Below are 19,800 nucleotides of genomic sequence, written 5' to 3' on the forward strand. Positions count from 1 at the left end.
AAAGCCAAATCAATGAGATCTACCTGGAATTTTTTGGACAAAAACCGATAATAATTAGGGGGAAACTAAAATGCAAGGTAAATAAACATGGATTATGTCAAACATATGATGAGAATCTATACCTGAACAGCAGTTACTGTATGTGTGTGTGTGTGTGTGTGTGTGTATGTATGTATGTATATATGTGTATATATATATATATATATATATATATATATATATATATATATATATATATATATATATATATATATGATATGTTACAACATGACCACATTTATATCAAGTAATCAGACTTTGAGGAAAACAAAACAACACTGTAAAGGCACAACATAAATCTGATTACATTCTATTATACTGAGGACGGTATTAATCTGGATACAGAGGAATAATGGCAGTAATAAACCTGGATGTCACAATGGACCTCAACATCCATGTAATGTACAATCAACCAGATACATGAGTCTTATAAAATGTTCTTTTCACATGCATGGATATTCATAGATATTACTGGACTCTACACGAATACAGCAAGAAATATGTAATAATATACCCCCCCCCCCCCCCCCCCAAAAAAAAAATCTTCAGAGCTGCACGCAGCAACGACATAAGCCACTGATGAGTCACTGCACGCGCTCAATGTTTGACACTGTTGTGCTGCACCTTTAGAAGACATCAGGGACACTTGAAATTAAAAGAGTGTAAGTCTTGTCCTTAGTGTGTGCAAAACATTACTGATATAAAGAAGAAAAAAAAATGTGTCAGAACCATTGCATTGCTTTATCTGGTTTGAAGGACCCCCCTCTCTCCCCCCCTCTCTCTTTCTCTCTCTCCATTTCAGTCAATAATTGCATTCCAGGGCCATCTTTAGACATGATGTAGCCCCCTAGTGGCTGAAAGCAATAACCAAAGTGCAGCCGGTGCCAGAGAAGAGCCGGCTGCCGCAGGGAGCCAGTCTGCTAGCCTCTCGGCAGGAAGCATGGCGAAGAGACAGGAAGAGAGAGCCTCGTATCAGCGGCCGCCCAGCACCCCTTCCACCAGGCACCGCCTCAGGGCCGATGAAACCTGCCAAAAAACAGAGAGAGCAGACGCTAGTTTAGTAGCCATGCCAGCAGACAGGACACAGAACAGATCAGAGCAATGTTTAGAGGAAACGAGGCATCTACGGTGGAAAAAGCAGCTGATAGGGTATTTTTATTAGCAGCAAGTCTATTAACATGGCAGTGGATGAAAGAGTCCTGCCAGATACATACTTACAGATGTCTAACACATCAAATAATGTAACTGTGCTTCTATCCATTCCCACGAGGATCTCCAAAACAACTATGACTATAGGCACAGGATAATCAGCCAATCATAGTGCTATGGAGGCACTTCCCATTACGTGACTTCACTGTACTTCACTGTTACCCCAGCTTATTAAAGGGTTACTTCAGCGATTAGCATATGGCTTTGTATCAGTAGAAACCATAGACTGTAAAAAAAATATGGACGTAGTGTCCAATTAGACACATTTACATGACGTAGTGTCCGTGACGTCACACATAGGATTCAGATAAGCCGTTCTGAAGCTTAATGAAGAGACAAGCTGAGCGGTGCCATCTTGCGAGAGAGTCATCGCGTGTCACTCCCGGATAACAGAAAATGGGCAAAAATGCGGGATGTGGGCGGAGCTTAGGTGACAATGACTATAGACGGCGGATAAATGGCATTCCACCTATCACGCAAAGTAATCAAGCCCTTAATTATTCAGAACTTTAAGGCTTTATATAATGTAAATGAATGAGTTAATTTATATAAAAATATTGAATATAAAAAATATTCATGAATATAAAAAATATCCCCCCCTCACAGTTGTCATGAAGGTCAAAATTAGCCGTATAGGCCAAAACCACAATTTGTACCAGGCTGTAAACATGTTTTTTTCTGCTGTAAAGTTGGGAATTTTAACATGGGGCTCAATGAGATTCAGCTCCCTTCTGGAGCCTGCCTCTAGTGGCCAGTCGAGGTATTGCAGTTTACATTACTTCCATATTGGCTTCAAGAGAGATCGCAGGAGGTTGCGCTTGGTAGAAACCCTGGAGTATACAGGGCTTTACACAAATTTTTTTCTTGAGAAGCACTTGTGCTCCTAATTAAAAACATTTTTAGGAGCACAGTCAAAAATTTAGTAGCACTTTCTAATTCATCAAACACATTCCAATTATAACTTTCCCATTACAGGACGATATGTGTCCCCTTAAATGAATGTCCAGGGGCATTTTTACCATTATAAGAGCAATGTTTTCTAATCTTATTAAATGTATGCATCATCTGTCAATTTCTTAAATTAAAATAGAAAAGTTGTTTTTAAAATCTTAATTTAAACAATAAATTCAGTTAGAACAATTAGACACAATCAGACTGTTTCCAATCAAATGAGGTATGCATAAAAAGATCCATCTTTGCACTGCAGAAGTAGCACAAGCTCTATCTAAAGTGGGATTTAGACACATTTACATGTGTAAATAATGTTGTATGAATGTTTTACATGTATGGTTTTGAATTTAGAAATATGTACAAATTAAACTTTAAAAGTTTAATATTTTAAATAAAAAGTCCATCCAAAGGATAAATATGAAAATAAAACCGCCAGTAGGTGGCGGGAATTCATTCAGTCAATAGTTTAAAACACAGGTTCATTTGAATCGAATCGCTTGGAGATGTGCATCAGTGGTGTGGCTTTGATTTTCACCAAATAGACAGTGTTGAGGCTAAAACGTTGTTACTTAATATCAACTTGTCTATTGGACTTTTGTACAAGATCAGAATCATATATGCAATCATGCCAATACTCGGAGCAATAGCAAGCCGTAACCTTTGGCGCTCTGGCACTTCATAAACAAAACCACATGCGTCTTGCGGAAGAACATTAGCCGGATCTACTTCTCTCTGTTTGTGTCTATGGTGAGTCGCGCAGGTACTGGTGCTAATCCGCAGCGGGAATATAAACACTTATTTTATGTGTACCATAGTGATTCAGGATAAGACAAAAACACGGTTTGGAAAGAATCTTCATGATATACTCGCTCATTATATAAATTTAGTAATTTTTTAAACAGCATGTGTGATAAAGATTAAACTCAAGGGCTTTTTAAATGTATTATTAATCCATTATTTTTGATAGCATTTTTGCCCCAGGCATGCGTTAATTTCTGTGCTTGTTTATGATAATACAAATGTGGTATTTCCAGTTCATTTTGATTTGGCTGTGAATCAACAGCGCGAGGCGTCTGATTAGTGTGCATGGCTGCGTCGTCACAGCCGTTTCACAGTAAACAATCTTTGTTTGAAGTGTAGTCCGTCCGTAGCACATGTTTTTGCACTTATTCTGCTGACGGAAGGCATGAAAAGCAGTTGATTGCAGTAGGAAAGGTAGCCTAATAGTTTCTCAGTGTTGTTGATACACTTTAGGATTTGTAGTTTTTATTCCGGTTGTATTGCACATCCATTCATGACAATCGATCGGGTCACTCACTGTGCCAAAATATTTTTTCAGTCGCACGCAATAATTTTCAGGCGTAAATGCACCCAAAATGGGCGCTATGTAGAGCCCGGGTATATTCGAATGATTGTGCCCCTCCCCCTGTGACACTCCCTCAGCGGCTAAATCACATTATATTGAACATGCACGTTCAGTTTTTAATTGTAGTGTCTGTTCTCTAACTGAACTGATTTTATGAAAATGATCGCGGTGGGAAAGTGATCAGTGATTCAGTTATCTAGTAGCAGTTGCTTTGGGTTTGGGCCTCATAGGCCAGCGAAGCATTCTGGGAATTGTTGTCTTTCATCCCCATGAGACAAAAATACATTTTCTGTCTTCTCATTCTAGAAAGCACCAAATTAAAAAAATAATTTCACATTACTACTACATTAATGACCCAGTTTAAATACAGATTCATCTTCCCAGCGCTGAAGTACTGCTTTACTCACGCCACACTTTAGGACCTTAAAAGGAAACTGTGTCATCATTTACTCACACTGATGTCATTTCAAACCTGCACGACTTTCTTTCTTTTGCTGAACACAAAAGAATATATTTTGAAGAATGTTGATAATCAAACTGTTTCAGTCCATACAGTTGAAGTTAATGGCAACTGAAACTAGTTTGGTTATCAACATTCATCAAAATATCTTTCTTTTGTGTTCAGCAGAAGAAAAATACAGGCTTTGAAAAACATCAAGTGATTAAAGGCGCAGAACGTAATTTTGGTCGCTTATTCAAAACAGTAACAAAGGCATAGCTTGATGATGCCATGAATGACGGGAATCATGGGAGTCTTCACCTCCACAGCCGATGGCAAGAAATCCGATGAGAGTCGGGCAGAAATCATGCTCATGGAAGAGCTAATATTTTATTAACATTACTGTGGTATGAAGCAGGACAGGGCGCCTGGGACTATTTATAGTTGTTGCTGTTTTATTGTGCTTATATGCCTCCTTTCCTAGTCTATGTTTATTTTACAATAAAAGGTACTTTTAACGTCCGCCTCCTTCTCTGAACATTATTATTTACATTTGATCACTTAAATTCACATTATTTTAATTCATTCTAATGACGAGCTGAATTACTGCTCATGCATTGTGCGGTAACTTAACACTGTTTTACTTAGCCAAATCTATCCTACTAAAATACATGAGTGTTTTAAAAGTTAGAATGTTACTATGGTGACTGGTATGAGACCACATTGCAGTAAGCTACATCGATATTAGAAAATCTTATTAATAAAAGCTGGATGAATCGTGTTGCATGGCATGCAGTTAATGTTAAAATATATTGTGTGGTGGAGAAAATGCTGTATTACTACAAATAAAGCTCTTTCTGATTACCGAATGCTAGGTTAGCCACTTGAAAAAATAGTGTTGTCTCTGAGGCATGGTACAAACACGGTACGATTCTGAAAATCAAGAAAACGAGATTTAATACGACTAATCGTGTTAAGCTAAAACAATGATAGCTTTCTGTAGTTAAAGGTATTCAAACTGTTTTTCATCTGTCTAATAAAACTTGGGTGTTTTAATGGTTTCTATGGAAGTAAATCAAGGGTAGCATGGATATGATGCATTGACAGGTGATACAATGTCTGTGACACTGGTTAAAGTAGTGGATTTAGCTGGATTTAAACATTATTGGAAACATTTAGGAAAACGCAAGTACACAAGTCAAAATAAATAAATAAAATTGTTCTGTTTTTTGGATCTTTTAATTCAAAAATCTTACATATTGTGCCTTTAAGAGGAGCCCTTTCTGTGGGAATTGCCACACTCTACCTCAAACTGACTGACAAACTATGAGCGTGGATTGAAAGGCTGATGTTCAATTATTATGAAAATAAAACTATATACTGACTTCTAATGACATTTTCTGTAATGGCTACTTAATGCTTTATCTCCCACCACATCTTAAATTCCCATATTTACAGACTATGCAATTAATATTAATTACTTATTAAATTAAATTAATATAATTGAATAAAAAATTTGATCAATTACATTTGACTTACTGGAACTATGGTCAATAAGTTTTCATCCTTCTGATGAGACCTTACTAAAACACAAACGTACCTGGTAAACTGTTTGCTTTCTTCATGGACTTCCATTTCTTTGCTTTTAAATTCATTAAGTTCTTTACGTATAGCAGCCTGTGACAAGAAAAAAAGCCATTAGTGACTACGCAATCAATGTAGAAAACAGCTGTGCTCCTTAATTTGTGATCAACTTCAGGATTCTTTGATGAATAGAAAGTTTGAAACTTTTTTATGAAATAGAAAAATTTTGAAACAAATATTTTTTTACTGTGATTTCTGATCACTTTAATTTTCCTTTGCCAAATAAAATTCTTGAAGAAAAAAAAAAAATTGCCACAAACTTTTGATCGATAGTGTACATTTATAAAAAATGCACTATTCACATTTATTAGTATTATATGTTAATATAATGTTTTATGCTCACTAATGACCACACAAGTATTTATTAAATTACCATATTTTAATGCACCAGTCACATGCCCAGTAGGTGGCATCAGTGACCATACAAGAGACTTCAAACTATTTCATAAAGATTGTCAAAAGATTTTCCAATATTGATGCAATATTCTCCAAATTTTATATGAGAGGAAATAATATAATATCTTTACACATCTTAAGGGCCATCAACCCTCTAATATAAACCATGCATTTCACAATATAGACGGGTAGTAAATGTAACATTTTTCTTACTCCTAAATCATAAAGGAAAATTTGTATAGTAAATTATATTTATGTATCTCCACATAGATTTTGTCCATAGATTTTGATAAACTGACAGTTAACAAAGACCAGGAGCTGTCAAATTTAGAACAAGTCTTATAAAAGCACTATAAATCTATAAAAACAGGCTTAGAATAACACAAGGGTTAAAATTTACATCATATTAAAAAAAATCCATTTTGGGAAAACAATTAAAGAATGTGTGCTTTGAAATGTGTAAAAATCATCTTCAGTTGAAGAGATTTCAAGATTTCTTCAGTTTACTTTAGTTAAATACCGAACTCAGAATGAACAATACAGCATTTATTAATCTTAATGTTAATTTAGATTTAAAAATCAAAAGTCGTATTTGTTAACATTAGTGCATTTTGAGCTAAAATGAAAAAACAATAACAAAGAATTATAAATACTGTAACAAATGAATTGCTCATTGTTAGTACAAGAGACTTTACTATGAAGTGTCACCAAAAGATCTTTAAATCTATACAAGTGATAAATTAATCTATTATCCCCATAGTTTTTATTCAGAAAAGAAACATTAAAATGTTCAAATTCATTTTTATAAAATGTTTCCTCTGAACCACTCTTTTATTTACAATGGGAAAAATTATGTTCCAACAATGCAAACTGTACAGGTGTCCTTAAAATTTGATGCAGCGCAGCACACACTATTTAAAGCAACAGTAGGAGAGAGGAATGGCATACTTTGTCTGCAGGGGTCAACCTGGTCCAGGGCTTGTCAGCACGGCGATCATAGTCTTTTGCTTCTGTGACCTCCACATATTCATTGAAACGCAAGATTCTACGTGCCACCAGCTCTGCGACTGTGGGCCGGATGCTGAGCTACAAACAGAACAATTCCTTTAGTCACCTCTAAAAGGACTTAAACATGCTCCTGTGCATACCTTATGTGCATGAAACTATTATTATTTTATAATGAAGCACATAATGGTGGATGGGACTGACTTTACAAGTAAAAATATTTAGCGGATTATATACCGGCAGTCATTTGTATAAAAATCGCTGTCCATTATTGCAGTTTCAGAGAGAAAAGGTCCATTTTGAGAAAATCTCTGTAAATGACCATTGATCCAATTTATAGATCTGGACTATCCACCCATTTAAATGCCCTGATTCTCTTAATAATACGATATTAGAAGCATACTAAATTAGAAAGCCCTAATTAGACTGGCCACCACTTCACAATACCTAAGGAATATACATTTCTTCCTTGGCCACCACTTCACAATACTTAAGGAATATACATTTCTTCCTTACTCCCCACAACACCTCACACATTACAATTTAGAGAGTTTAGCTGCTGGGTTGCAGACATGATCAAATTGACTCTTTAGCTCTAATTTCACAATAGCAGAGGAACAATGTTAGTAAAAATACAATGCCTTTTAGTCAAGGTGATATCCTGCTCAAGTGATGTATTAAGATACTTTGCGCATATTTTACTTTTATTTTACTTCCTTGAAAGGCCACCAGATGGTGCAATGTCCAACAATCACCTATTTTTACTAGATGATGTCACAGTGATATGGTGTTTTTCATTAATGATATAATTCATAACTTCATGCAGCATTATGCTGAAGTAACAAGTTAAGCGTTTTTTGTTTTTTTTATTAGAGCAATACATGAAATGTATACCTTCAATCTTTCTTCAATCTAATTTCTATGCAAGATTATATCTGCCACACAAGAAAAAAATCATGCTTTGGTAAATTACAATTATTATTGAAATTATGACAAACTAATTTATAAATATAAGATTAAAACAGTTGAAATAATGGGATTAAATGAAAATTGTTACAAAAAGAAAATTATTTTATAATTGTCATAATTCTGATTTTCCAAAGCATGATTGTATTTCTTATGTGGTGGAAATGTATTTCCATATATTTCTGTTAGATTGAACAAATGAGAATTTAACTGCCTCAAAGAAAACTAATCGATTGCAGGAGGTTGTACCTTTCGGGACAGTCTTCTTTTAATTTCCTGCTTGGCCTCTTGTTCCTCTTCCTCATTTTTCTCTAAAGGGATATAAGAAAATTTACTTTGTTAGTTTCTATCCTATTCAATGACCGATATTTGCTCTGAAGTTTAAATATTAAAAATATTATTGCAAAACAGAGATTATAACTTTTAATTTTAGCACAACCAAAGTCATTCAAGACTAAATGACATGTATCCGACAATGATTTTTAGTGCTTTTTGTCAGCAAGTACTCAGAGTGCAGTGAAAACCAGCTTAACTGTAAATGACAGTCTGGAATGAAAGCATGGATCGCTGATGTCCCAAAATATGTTTGTGTGACACTGGCCAAATACGGAATATGCTATGGGACCATGAGCATTTCATAAGGATTACTTATTTATCCTATACTAGCAGATTGCTTTAAAGGGTTAGTTCGCCCAAAAAATGAAAGGTCTGTTATTAATTTCTCACCCTAATTCCAAAACCGTAAGACCTTTGTTTATCCTTTGGCCCAGAAAGAAAGTAAAAACATTGTAAAAAATAGTCCATATGTCTCCAGTGGTTAAACTTTAATTGTATGAAGGGTCGAGAATACTTTTTGTGTGCAAAAAAACAAATAAAAATAACTTTATTCTTCACATCTGTGTCAATATCCTATGTAATAAATACAGTTCAGCTCTTCCGAATTATGTCGGAGACAGAGCTACGCCAGAACGCTGGCTTACCATTGGCCGGCGACGTTCACGTGAGCCCCACGATGCATGCGCGTGATGCTGACGCAATACCTGGCCAACGTAAACTGCGAAGGAGACTGACACGGACGAGAAGAAATTGTTGAAAAAAGTCGTTATTTTTGTTTGTTTTTTAAGCACAAAAAGTATTCTCGACGCTTCATAAAACCAATGTTAAATTATTTTAATGTTTTAACTACCTTTCTGGGCCTTGAACGTGGTAATTATAGTACTGTCGATGGAGGGGTCTGACTAACCCTTTAAATAGTCTGAAAACCTCCTGTTGTTATTGATGTCATATGATTTCAAAATTAAAAATACCTCCATTCATTTTTTATTAGTTAATCTAACAATTCAAAGTGACAGTATATACATTATATCTTCAGTTATCAATATCTTTTTTTAATAACGTAGCTAACTTTTCCTTCAGGAAACAATACTAATGACTGATTTATATATTACAACTCTATATTTAGAACATTCAAGCCCTTTACGTGAATTTTGGAGCTAAGATAAATTATATCTCCGGTAAGCAGTGAGCTTAAGTCAACTCTGACGAATTGTTTACGCCTCACTGTTTGTCAGCATATAGCTTACAACTTGTTTGAGCTCTGTAACATTCCTAGGCTTCATCAATTACATCACACAAAACCAAGGTAACAGAAGATGCAGAATAACAAGGGGGCCGAGACAAACAGACACTCAATGAAGGCGTCCCAAACAGAGGCAGCAATAAGCAAGAACAAACAGAGCCCAGGGCATCCCAAACAAAGCAACTGTCTACAGACTATGTAAATGAGATAGTGACAGAAGACATACGCTTCAGGATGTTTCGCTGTTCAAGCTCTTCTGTGGTGGGTCGTTGACTCAGCCGTCTATGGGAGAAGGAAAACAAGAGTCAGTCTAGCTTATAAAATTCAAAGGTGCCCGATTTTATACTCATGACACAAAAATTCAGTCAGGTGTATCCAAACTTTTGAACGACAGTACGTTATACTAAATTGGCAATGTTAGCATTCAATACATTAGCAATAAGTATCAGGTCGGTTTAATGTACCTCACTAATTTACAACCGATCTGCTGCCATAGCTCCTGTCGCTCCGTCTCTGAGGTCCGTGGGAGAATGTTCTTCTCTTCTAGCTCCTTTTTGCTGGGCCTGTTACCAAGTTTGATAGCAAGTGTGTCCCTGCGTCGAATTTTGCTGGCAAGGGAGCCTATAAAAAGAAAATGTAATAAACTAGGGATGCATGATATATTGGTAGCATATTGGTTATTGACAGATATTAAAGACTTTTTTTATACATCATTATAGGTTGATTGGATATATGTTGTATATAACGATTTGGATATACAATTGTGACCTTGATTGTAATTTCATTTTTACAATTAGATGACCTTTACCATCATCTAACACTCACTTAGGGGGCTCACACTTTCAGCACTTGCGTCTTTCTGCCGCGAATCTACTGCAGCATAGCATAGTATAGTACGTTTATGCTAAAGGCGAGCAGAAATAAGATATACATTCTTTCTGCTTGTAGTGTGTCAGTTATGCTTGTCAGGAAAATGAGTGAGAATATGCACACACACAGTTTTATTAAATCATACATCAATAGAAGTTCACTTTAGCAATTTAGTATGAATGCGTTCTGTAATGGAGATCACATTAACGGGTGTGTACAGAGTTCAGAAACCAGTGTTCACACACATTATACAAACGAACCGAACTGACGTCAGTCGACCCCATGTGCACACTAAAAACGCTAATGTGAAAGCACCTTAAAGTCACCATGAAATGAAAATGTATCATTCTTATTTTTATATAGAAAAAAAGTAAAAGATAAATAAAAGATCTCATCGCAATACACAATAGGGAAAAAAGTTATGTTTCATGCCCACTTTAAAGTTTATCTTTAAAAACACTGAATTTAGGAAGAGTGTTAAATGTAATCTTTAGCAAATCACAATTCATCATATCCTCATGAGAACCAGAAGTTTTTTGAATATTATATATATATATAGGTTTTAATGATATAAGATATAATGGAATGGATTGAAATACCACTGTACTTTATGCAATATGTGGGTAAAATGGCCACACAAAAAAAAAGGTTCCAGTCAATACAATGCATATATACACTGTCTATAATTTGCATATTGATGAGTTCTTGGGGAAGCATGTAATGAATATTGATATATAATTTCTTTCCCTGATAAAATGCCTGATAAAAATGCTTTGTCCTGGTGTACTCTACACTGGACATGTATAAAATACATTTTGAAAAAAAAGTCATATTTTGATGCTCCTCTGCATCAGACAGAGCTTTAGTACCAGTGGAACCCTAGAATAAACTTAAGATATTTGCAATCTGAATATGCTTCACTGGTGTCAGAATGCAGTGTGGAAAGAAAATGAAAATGAGAAACAGGCTTCAGTCTTTGCTGGAATGTACTGTGCATTGTACTGGCAGCAAAGTCTGCAGAGTAACCAGCATGTCAGAAAGTAATGCCGACTAGAGACAGCATGTTTTTCCAGTTTGACAAACTAAAGGCTTGAACCACAGCTTTGCTCAAAATTCTTTGAAGTTACAAGAGCCACTTCTAAAATGCAGATAACAAGAATGAAACCTCCAAGAAATGTCTCGCCTGTACTTATGGCCTGTGTTGATTATACATAAAAATCAGGCTGATGAAATGTACCTTTACTAGAATACTCTACATGCATATCCAGGAAAAGCTGAATATTTAAAGCTTGTCAATTACATAATTTGAATTGGGCTCAATTTTTAATTGGACAGAAAATGTACAGAAACAAGGGGTCTATAAAACTAGATTTGAACACATACTAGATGTATACTCATCATCTTCGTCCTCCACTTCTTCATCCTTGTAGAGTATAGGTCCATCTGAATCATCGGAGTCGTTGGCCTGATTTTCTCGAATGGTGTCAGGAATGATGGTCACCTCTGGGCTTTCCACATTGACGGCATGTTGTCTCTCTCCCTCTTCAGTGGCAACAATCCTACAACAGGGCAAGCAAAACACTCATTTAGACTACCTAAAATATTCATTAGGATGAGCCATTATCAAAATCAGTTTACTTACTCAAATAAGGGAAAGGACATCATATTCAAGACTTTAAAGAGGCCATCCTACCTCCCTGAGATCCATTTATAATGTTACCAAAGTGTTTTTGTGCCAAGAGTCATTATTTAGTTTTTTATGACCATTTTCTCTTCCAAATGGTTTGTTTTTGGCTGCTGTGCCTTTAAGAAATGGACATTTTACATGTGAGAATCAAAAGAGTTGATTGCTGCTGTTCAGAGATCACACATTTTTTTACTATACAATTTAACTAGCACAAGTTTGCACTGAAGGAGTAATATCAAAAGGATCATGTGACATTAGCTTGTTACTAGCTCTGCGGTAGTCGATGTTGCCGGTGTTCAGGCAAAACATTGGTTACGTCGCCGTCGTTTACATTTGTATAGCAATAAAATGATTTCGTTCAGTTAGAAAAAAGACATTACAGTTAAAAACTGAAAGTGTGTGCTCAATACAGCATGAGCCAATTGTTAACCAGTGGGGGAAAATAACCTCACCGTCACATCCCTATTCGTGACGTGTCCATCCACCTATTTTTATGTAAATTTTGGAATATCATAAATTCTGGATGGAAACGGCAAGATAAAAAAAAAATTAAAAAAAATGTGCATGTGCTCAATTGATGCATAAAAGGATGGAAAATCAGTTACTGAATAAATCCCTTGATACTCAGCAAAATAAAAATCACGTGACTTTGCGTTGACATGACAGCGTTTATTGTGTTTCGTCTGCCCGCTCTGAGATGCAAGTTCTTTATGATGTAGAAAAACAAAGCCACAGTGGCTTCCCCCGATTTCAGCAACTTTCCCACGAAACGATTTTGTTCTCTTGAATAAACGGGACGGAAACTCTGCTTTATTCGCAAACGTGTTATGAGATATTACAGTTTTTGGATGGAAACATAACCAACAACGATTGAAGACTTGAGTAATGGCTTCTGAAAATTCAACTGTGCCATCACAGGAATAAATTATGTTTCAAAATATATTAAAATAGAAAACAGTTATTTTAAATTGTAATAATAATTCACAGTATTACTGTATTTTTACAGACCCCAAACATTTGAACAGCAGTGTACATTATTGTAAGTTATACTACTGGGCTGTTCAATTCTTGATTCTGATTGGTTGACGAATATTCTAATTATTTTCAGGGAAACGCACGGCTAAAGTAGTTCCAGGAAGGTCTTGACCGCACTACAGTTCCGTATCACTCCGCCAAAGGATTTCAGTAATTTCAAAAGGTCTTTACAGCCTACAACAGCAAAAGAATCAAAACTAAAAAGTTTAGCAACTTAAAAGCTTCATGACATTTCTCACTAGCAAGGTGCAGATAGACGTAGTCACACACGCTTAATCTCTCTCTAATAACTGCATTAGTTTGGGGCTCAAGCCTCGGTTTCGATTTTTAAAATGACATTTTGGAATTAGCAACAAAGCCTTGGGTTGAGATGCGTAAGAAATTAGTCCTACACACAAGAGCGTTTGGTTTGACACACAGCCTAACTTACCTTTAGAGGATATGAACTGACATGCACGTGCGCTATATAAATATCAATGTTAAAAGTACAACATTAGAGGAAAACAGTGATATTAAACACATACAAAAAAAATTAACAACTGACCTTTGTGTCTGATCTGCCGCTGCCGCCTCTTTCTTTTCTTCGCCCTCCGTGCTCACAGGTTCTCCTAAAGTGTCTGAGGAAAGTTCATTTGAGGATCCAGAGAAGGACGTTTCCTCTGTGGCTTGGTTAACATGAGGCTGTCTTTTGTCCATCTCGGCAGAGGTCTCGGAAAGTTGATCGGCACCCTTCCCATCCTGAGATTTCTCCTCTGACTTCCCATTAACATTTGAAGTTAATTCTTTTTTCCTTTGGTCCTTTTTAGAGGAGTTTTCCACAGTCTCGGATGGGGTTTTGGAAGGGGGCCGTGGTGACCTGGAGGGTGCGGTTTTCTTGGCAGACTTGGCTTGTGCTACTGTTAGTTCCGAGTTGTTGTTCTTTGGTGTCTTCGAGCAGGTCGATGAAGACGATTGACCTGAGGCCTGAGTGGAACTCTTGGATGTGCCTGCAGTTTTCTTAGGATTCTGAGTTTTAGCTGTGAAGAAATTCAGGGAAATGAGAGAATTAGAGATCTTGAAAAGATAAGTTAATGACTACACCAAGGCAATGGTTTTTCTAAGAAATTATATGATTACTTATACCAAGACATAATGATAGAGCTAAAAGATAACATCAGATGGTGTATGTTCACATGCATGTTTACCAAAAAAAAAAAAAAACCCACCAAAGATACGAGACATTTGCAAGAGCCAAGAAGTTCAAAACACAGTAAAACTATGACACAATCTGAGGTTCTCACATCGAATAAATAATCAATAAAAAGGTGCTTCAGTTAAAAGAGGAAGCTGTCAAGCCACCGATGATAGGACACAATGGACAGGTAAAAGGATAAAGGAACAGCACAGCGTGGAACAATGAGCGCCTGTTTATACACAAATACATGAGTATGGTGTACATGCACAAAGTCCTGGTTACATGCAAGATGCAGCACATTTATTGTACCATTATATTCCAACACAAAGGCAATCATCAATAAAATATTATAATGTTTAACGATGAGACAGTAGACACGTAATGCAGACAGAATAACAATACGAGAAAGCCATACCGGGTCACAAATGAGTCACATTGCACAGTACTGGATAACACACACCCAAACTAGTTAAAACATGTATTCAGCAAACTGCACATTTGCCCATTCTCAAACAAAGATTTTTCAGACAACTTTTTCACATTGGTTCCCAGCGTGAGGGGTCAGGGGGAAAGAGATGCAAACAGGACTCCTCCATGCAGAGCTTGTTCCCCACGCATGCAATCACGATGCTCTATTCACACCACTGACACGTGTACTCACCGTTGCCACGAGTGGCAGTTCGGGTGGTTTGTTTGGGCGGAGGAGCGGAGACCTGCTTATTGGTGGTCTTGGTTACCTTTTTACCCCCTGCTTGGCCCCCTTTCTTCACACCTGAGTTTGTGGCCTCTCCAGAGGGCTTTGGGAGTGTGGTTTGGTGGTTTTTAGTAGGCGTTTTTGGAGCGGTTGACTCACTGGCCTTTGGGCTGCGCTTGCTGTCATTCTTCTCTACAGAGCACAGAGGAGCAGAGCACTCTAAACTGTTATTGATTTAGAGGACTCTAATAACACAGGTGTGATCATGTCACCACATAGCCAAATAGTATAGAGCATTTAGCTCTACTAATTGGATAAGCTACATTCTAAGCAAACACACAAATATGACCACACTTTTCTATAATATTAATTCAAGTAGCGTCAGTAAACAGCCTATATTAATTGGCTGACAAACAATATATATATTCTCATATATAATGACAATTTTATTCAGCAGGTGTGCAATAAATTGATCAAGTGACGGTAAAGACTTTCACATTGTTACAAAAGTTTTCTATTTTTTAATAAATGCTCTGTTCTATTGAACTTTACAATCGTTAAATAATCAGGGGAAAAAATGGTTTTCAACATAAGATTCATGAAGATCTCTGGCACCAAACCAGAATATGATTTCTGAAAGATCATGTGACACTTAAGACTGGAGTAATGATGCTGAAAATTCAGCTGTCATCACATTAATTAATTACATTTTAAAATGTATTAAAGTAAATTAAAAATAAATGCAACATCGGTGAGAAGAAAAATATATCTTTGAAAAACATCTTGCCAACTGTGTGTGTATAATTATTATTAACTTTATCAATTTAACTTATTTATTAAACTATTTATTAAACATTGGTCTTATGACATTGGTGGTGTTAATTAAAACGGGTGTTCTGACTTCCACACCGCATCTATTCCCCGCAGCCTCTTCAAAATGAACACCATGAAGAATAAAGTATTTTCAGTGTTAGGAGGAAAAGTGATGGAAACAATTATAGAATTGTTGTAGATCATTAAAGAGCCAGAAATTATAAAAAATATAATTGTGTTGACGTATCCCTTGCACATCTCATGACTGTGCCCACAACTTATGATGAAAAATAGAAAGAAAATTCCAAAATGATGTCACATTAGCCATTAAAGGATTGCTTCACTACAAAGCATATCAAGTTATTATTAAAAAAAAGCTACAGAACCAAATATGCTGAACTATAGCCCATTAGACACTCATGGGCATCTCACAGACTTCAACAGGAACACAATGACCTTCTCAGGAAATGTCTATGTTCTACAAATAACTTCATTTGTATGGTTTATTAAAAACATGACCACATTTCGCCGAACAAGATAAAACTGTTGCTCCAAAGCTGCTCATATTACTCTTAATAAACCAGTTTATTCAGTTTTATTCAAGTCTTTATCACCCCAGTTTTTATATATTGCTCTATGTACACACATTGATTTCACTAATGTTCCGCCACAATGATATATGAAATATGGATGGTGTGATATGCAGAAATGAAACCGCAACAACTGTGAAGACATGACAAAACTACAACTAGCATTCTGCAAAACCTATGAAAGGACCCGCAAGTTATTGGTACAGTTAGACATGTTGAAGTCTCAAATATCTTTATTTTGCCCAGTTTTGCTGGATTAAACAGGAAACTGTACCTTCTGGTTCCTCTGCCACTACCGCCAAGTCTGCTTTTTCTTCAGGGACCAGTTCTGGTGTTTCAATGTCAACTTTGACCTTTTCAGTAACTCCACTGGGCACTGCATGACCATTCAAGGTCTCAGTGTTCAAAGGATCATCTAAAGATAGGCAAACATGTCAGTTATCGTGGAACCAAGATACCATGCCTGCTATACAGTAAAAACACAATTTTGTTGCATTCAAGTCATTCTGCAGATGTTCTTACAAAAAGTGTGTTCCTCATGTAAGACTAAGAGCTCAATAGATAGGACTGTTATTTTCTGAAAAGCACCACATATGAAAGTATTAGTCAAAGACTTTACTCTGAGCCAGAAGATTGGAAAGGCTTCTGCTCCAGGAAGTTTTTAGCTTTTATTATATGGATAACATCAATTAAAGCTATTTAAATGGGAGACATTTCTGAGCGGTAGAACGCAATAATAATCTTGAACTGCTGAAACTCCTAGTGCTTCTAATTTTTTTATGGCAACAGTGGCTATGGTAATGAATTTTTCTCCTCCAGTTGGTGGTGGTACCATAGCAGTTAACAATTAAAGATTGCATCCGATAACCACTTCACACATGAAGTACCGAGATAATTATTTCAGCATTTTACCTAACATGGGTTGATGCAGAGAACTTCTTTTATAGTGTATTATAAATCTATTTAAACAATAAACAAATCTCATATTTATAACAAATCATTCCTTTAATTTCACAGAAAACAGCTCAGCATCACAGTCATTTGCTTTATTTAAAATCTCACCTTGGTCTAGAATAATGACACCTTTTCTTATGAGCTCTTCTCGAGTTTGCCTGGTGGATATTTTCCTCTCCAGAACTATAAAGACCAAGGACATATCAAGATATTATTATTTCAAGACCACTATATAGTTACTATGGTTTACAGAGTTCAGTAAAAGTGCAGGCAGCTGCCAGCTGTAATGTGTTGTGTGTAATAAATTTTATGATCCATGTCTAGCATATCCATCCAACATAATAATCACTTGAATATCATGCTGGATGATGTAACTTTCATGTAGGTGTGAGAAAGCCTCAAGAAAACCAAGAGGATATCAATGAGATAACTGCATTATGAATATACATAGTTGTACCAAACATAAACATTCAAAGCAAAATGCTATTAATAAATAAGGATATACCTTTGGAGAGGTCTTGAAACTTATCACTGGTCCTCTTTTTTCTCCATTTCCATGGTTTAAAGATTTTGCCTAGAGAAGAGAGCTTTCCACCCTTTCCTTTCAGCGGAGGAGACTGCGAGCTTCCCACCACCACATCACAGTTGGCCAGAGAAGATTTTTCCAGACCGTCCACTAAAAGTGAATCAAAGCAAGAAGGAATGAGAACATTGAATGATTTTTTTTTTTTAAAAGCTGACCCCTAAACAATGGAAAATAGCCAACAGGTTTTTACAACAGGAAATACTTGTGTGAATGAATGTTTCTGACCAAAACAATAGACAGTAAGGCACCCTAAGCAGCAAGAACAACTAGATGAATCTTTCCATGAATAGCATACCAAATCAGGACATTAAAAGCCTCACACACACAAAAAAAGTGGTAAAAAATATTAATACTTTTATTTAAGGACACATACAATTGTTCAAAAGTGACAGAGTCAAGTTATTATTTGTGTTACAAAAGATTATTTCAAATAAATGCTGTTCTTTTCACTCACATCCCCCCCTCCCCCCCAAAAAAAATAATATTTTGCAGCACAACTGTTTTCAACATGGATAATAAAATGTTTCTTGATCCCTAAATCAGCATATTAGAAAGATTTCTAAAAGACTCCAAACTTCTGAATGATAGTTTACTGCTGTACATACATTTAAAAATAATTTATTTATATTACAACCCTGTTACCAAAGCTTTAGATAAATGGATGAGAGGGTTGCAATATATTAATAGTAAATAAGGTCTATGTGGGTAAATGTATGGGATTTTTCAGATCTTTCGATCTAATGGTCAAAAATAAGCTTGCACAACATATGAAGACGCATCGAGACGATCGAAAAACATATGGAGAGAGCAGTAGCTTTCATTTTTTTGCACTGATAGCTGCAAAGCCAATGCTGAACGCTGTGAATGCATTTTAGAAATCAGGAATGGTGAGAGAACATTGTGCTTGGCTTTTTGTCTTCAAACCAAACTTGAGTCTTCAGCCGTCAAAGTCTAAATATAGCCAGACTAGCGCGCTTCCCATAATGTTTACGCATTAGGTCAGAAGGAGGAGAGTAGATGGTCTTTTGTAGCGGTTCTAACACATGAGAATCTACACTATAAAAGCAATCTGGTCAAATACGTTTTATGAATATGAAGTGGTCAAAAGTGGACAAGTTCATAATTTTAGACCAGCTTCCCCTAGTGATCCGATTGAACCAAACACATCTTAATATCAGGTATAAAAAGGGCCTAGGTCAACCAAGAACCTTGAACAGATGGATTATTTTAGTTTAGGTGCCCACTTGAAGTGTACGGTTTGCAATTGTGATTCAGCCAAGAATTGAACTCTCTTCCACCCCACCCTGACCCCCACATAATTTCTTCTTAGCTTGCCAAAAGAAGACAGACTCTTCTTCCACATGACCAACACAAAGAGATTAAACCCATTCATCAAACATAATCCAACAGAACAGCCAACTTAAAGTCACAGGCACACCTCGCCAGATGAAGTGTAAAATCACACGAGCATTTCCACACGGTTAAATGAGATCAAAGAACTGAGAACAATAAACAAAGAGTCAGGCTACAGAGCTGTTAGACCATTTATCATGTCAAGAAATGCATACACACATTGTTCTCTATAGAATTACAGTAGAGACCTGGGTCAGTGTGGGAGTATGTCATTTTTATGAGACCTGCTAGCCTGGATGCCAGCCAAACTCAGGCCCGCCCACAACATTTGAGCTCGGGCAGTTCGGTCTGGGCTGGACGGTTGAAAGATGCCCCATAATTACAGCCAATGGAGCAATATCAGACTCAGTATTCTGACTAGAATTGAGTATGACGGTGTCAGAATAGAGA

At 36.3% G+C, this 19,800-nt stretch overlaps 1 protein-coding gene across 4 annotated transcripts in view; it reads right to left on the minus strand.

Moving 5' to 3' along the window:
- Positions 1–237: 237 nt before the first annotated feature.
- The window catches only part of phactr2 (phosphatase and actin regulator 2), a 42,591-nt gene continuing 23,028 nt past the window's right edge, over positions 238–19,800 (minus strand). For 3 of the 4 annotated variants that reach the window (XM_067421991.1, XM_067421993.1, XM_067421992.1), the window contains exons 2-13: positions 17,917–18,087; positions 17,520–17,594; positions 16,732–16,872; positions 15,022–15,246; positions 13,731–14,202; positions 11,848–12,023; positions 10,059–10,215; positions 9,821–9,876; positions 8,265–8,326; positions 6,993–7,130; positions 5,605–5,681; positions 238–1,065 (exon numbers count right to left, since the gene is read on the minus strand). In XM_067421991.1, coding sequence (XP_067278092.1) covers positions 1,050–1,065; positions 5,605–5,681; positions 6,993–7,130; positions 8,265–8,326; positions 9,821–9,876; positions 10,059–10,215; positions 11,848–12,023; positions 13,731–14,202; positions 15,022–15,246; positions 16,732–16,872; positions 17,520–17,594; positions 17,917–18,087 — 1,766 coding nt within the window. In that variant the 3' untranslated portion in view covers positions 238–1,049. The remainder of the gene's footprint in view (positions 1,066–5,604; positions 5,682–6,992; positions 7,131–8,264; positions 8,327–9,820; positions 9,877–10,058; positions 10,216–11,847; positions 12,024–13,730; positions 14,203–15,021; positions 15,247–16,731; positions 16,873–17,519; positions 17,595–17,916; positions 18,088–19,800) is intronic. The other variant, XM_067421994.1, reaches the window with a different exon arrangement.

Source organism: Pseudorasbora parva, chromosome 17 (genome assembly GCF_024679245.1).
Source record: "Pseudorasbora parva isolate DD20220531a chromosome 17, ASM2467924v1, whole genome shotgun sequence".
NCBI classification, from domain to species: Eukaryota; Metazoa; Chordata; class Actinopteri; order Cypriniformes; family Gobionidae; genus Pseudorasbora; species Pseudorasbora parva.